This window comes from Hippocampus comes, unplaced genomic scaffold, assembly GCF_001891065.2.
Source record: "Hippocampus comes isolate QL1 unplaced genomic scaffold, H_comes_QL1_v1.1 scaffold76, whole genome shotgun sequence".
Taxonomy (NCBI): domain Eukaryota; kingdom Metazoa; phylum Chordata; class Actinopteri; order Syngnathiformes; family Syngnathidae; genus Hippocampus; species Hippocampus comes.
Window position 1 is genome coordinate 1,162,653 of NW_017805277.1, and position 2,262 is coordinate 1,164,914.

At 41.0% G+C, this 2,262-nt stretch overlaps 1 protein-coding gene across 1 annotated transcript in view; it reads left to right on the plus strand.

The window, feature by feature from the left end:
• The window catches only part of LOC109516118 (collagen alpha-1(XIX) chain), a 97,971-nt gene that overhangs the window by 56,486 nt on the left and 39,223 nt on the right, over positions 1 to 2,262 (plus strand). Inside the window, exon 20 of the mRNA XM_019870332.1 lies at positions 1,106 to 1,138. Coding sequence (XP_019725891.1) covers positions 1,106 to 1,138 — 33 coding nt within the window. The remainder of the gene's footprint in view (positions 1 to 1,105; positions 1,139 to 2,262) is intronic.

Consider the following 2,262-nt stretch of genomic DNA (forward strand, 5'->3'; position numbering starts at 1 on the left):
TGTGTGTTTGTTTGTGTTTGTGTGTGTGTGTGTGTGTGTGTGTGTGTGTGTGTGTGTGTGTGTGTGTGCGCGCGTGTGTGTGTGTGCGTGCGCGTGTGTGTGTGTGTGTGCGCGCGCGTGGAAAAAAACACTACCCTTTTTTCTGGGGATGTCCCATTCGACTTTATGTTCCCTGGCTTTCATCGTTCTTACAAAAAAAATTGGCTCCCTCTCTATCATTTGCATTTGATCCCAATCCAAATGTGCTTTAAAAGCCTATAAAGCTTTGCTGTCTTAACACTTTCAAATTTAGAAGATTGTGGTAGGTTGGCGGTGAATGAATTCTCTGCATGGTTTTGAGTTATTTATATGTTGTCCATGCTAAATATAGATAGATAGATTGTTGCTGTGTTGTGAAAGCATGAAAGTAATAGCTTATAAATGACGAATGGGAGAAGGTAGGCTCCCAACAGCCATGCATCACAGTTAGGGCTCCCAACACGGCCATTACAAAAGGTTGTATGTGCTTTAAGGATGCCACAATAACTACAGGGACTACTGTGTGCATGACATGAAGACCAGTGATGAATGTTTTTATGGCACTCACCTCATATCACTTGACTTCCACTTTATTTTCCATTTCGCTGTGCCTCCTGTGTTGTTCCTTAAAAAGATATTGATGTATCTGCGTGATGTCATTGGTAACATATAACCTAGAAAGTACAAAACCCGATTCCAGTGAAGTTGGAATGTTATTAAAATGTACTGTACATAAAATTAGAATACAGTCAATGCTTTACAGCCTCATATTTACACATCTGTGAAGGCACCATTATCACTGAAATGTACCTACAGGTTTTGGAGCAACATATACGCCGTTTTTTTCTGGGACATCTCTGCTCATTTCAGCAAACCACAGCTAAGCCATATTCGCCATGTGTTGAAACCATGTGACTTTGTGGTAAAAAAGTGCACGACTGGCCTGCCAGCAGTCCAGACCTGCCTCTCATTGAAAATATATGCCGCATTATCAAGGGCAAACTACATGGCCTTGGCATATGCTAATAAGGCTTTTTTTTTACTAACTGATACTGTAGCTATTCATCATTGTGTTTGATTCTTTTAGGGTGATGTTGGCCCCCCTGGTCCCCCCGGTCCTGTAAGTAAACGTATATTTAATGTGTTTTAAAGTCTTTGTTAATTATCATGAGTGACAAGCAAATTAATGTATTCGATTCACACTGTACACCACACAATAAGACAAGTTACAGTACTTTTGAATGCATAATCGTTTGTGAATTGCTGACCCTTGCCACCCAGCGGTGTTGAGCTTATGTGTCTTGTTTAAGCAGAGAGGAGTCCTGCATCGTTTTACTCTTCATTCCCAGCATCCTCAACTGGCATCAATTTCAGTTTCATGCACGCAGGCCAGGCTGATCGTGAACCAAGCTCACGTTTCCCCACATTGATCTCTCTGCAGGGTGTCATGTGATGTATTTTAATTATGACTGACATGTAGGCAGTTTGCAAAACTTCAGAATTCAGTTTCAAAGTGTGGAAAAGGTTGCTGGAGTTTTTTTCTTGGATATACGTTCTAATTGGAGGTGCAAAGAAAACCAAACTCTGCTTTGCTGAGTAGTTTGCCGAACAGTTGATAATACATATGGACGTAAATAAATGCATGAATGTATGAATCTGTTCATTGTTTTGATGTGTTTTAAGGTTCAAAGCACAGGTGGGGTGATTTGTTTATTTTGTTTATTTATTTATTTCTATTCTGGGTGGTTTTAAATACTTTCACCACTGAGAACTGTGCACTTGTCTCTTTACTTAAAATTTCACTTCAGTGGAAGAGAGAATTGTTCCTCATGGTCAAAACTGAAAGTCTCCATCGTGTTCAATGTTGTGTAGTGAGCTGTGGGCCACCCAGGATATTGCAGATGTATTCAGCAGCACACGCAAGAGAAGAAAACATTAGTCATTTGATAAATGAGGCTGTTTGAACATTTAGTACCAGTCTCTGTCTGTGCTCTCTCCCTTCCTGTGGCAGATAATTTTGGCAGTTAAGCATCGATTTCCCTTACACAGCAGAAGCACGGGTTCAGATCATTACCCTCCCTCCATAAACCTTCTTGTGCCTCTGTGTATTAGTGGCAGGGAGGTGCAGTGGTTTTAACAGCGCACACTGCATCATTCTCCCCGATGGCCTTAACGTGGCAAAACAGGCTTTTGAGCTCAGACATTTTTTTTTTTTTTTTTTTTTACCGCCGCCCCCCTCCCTTT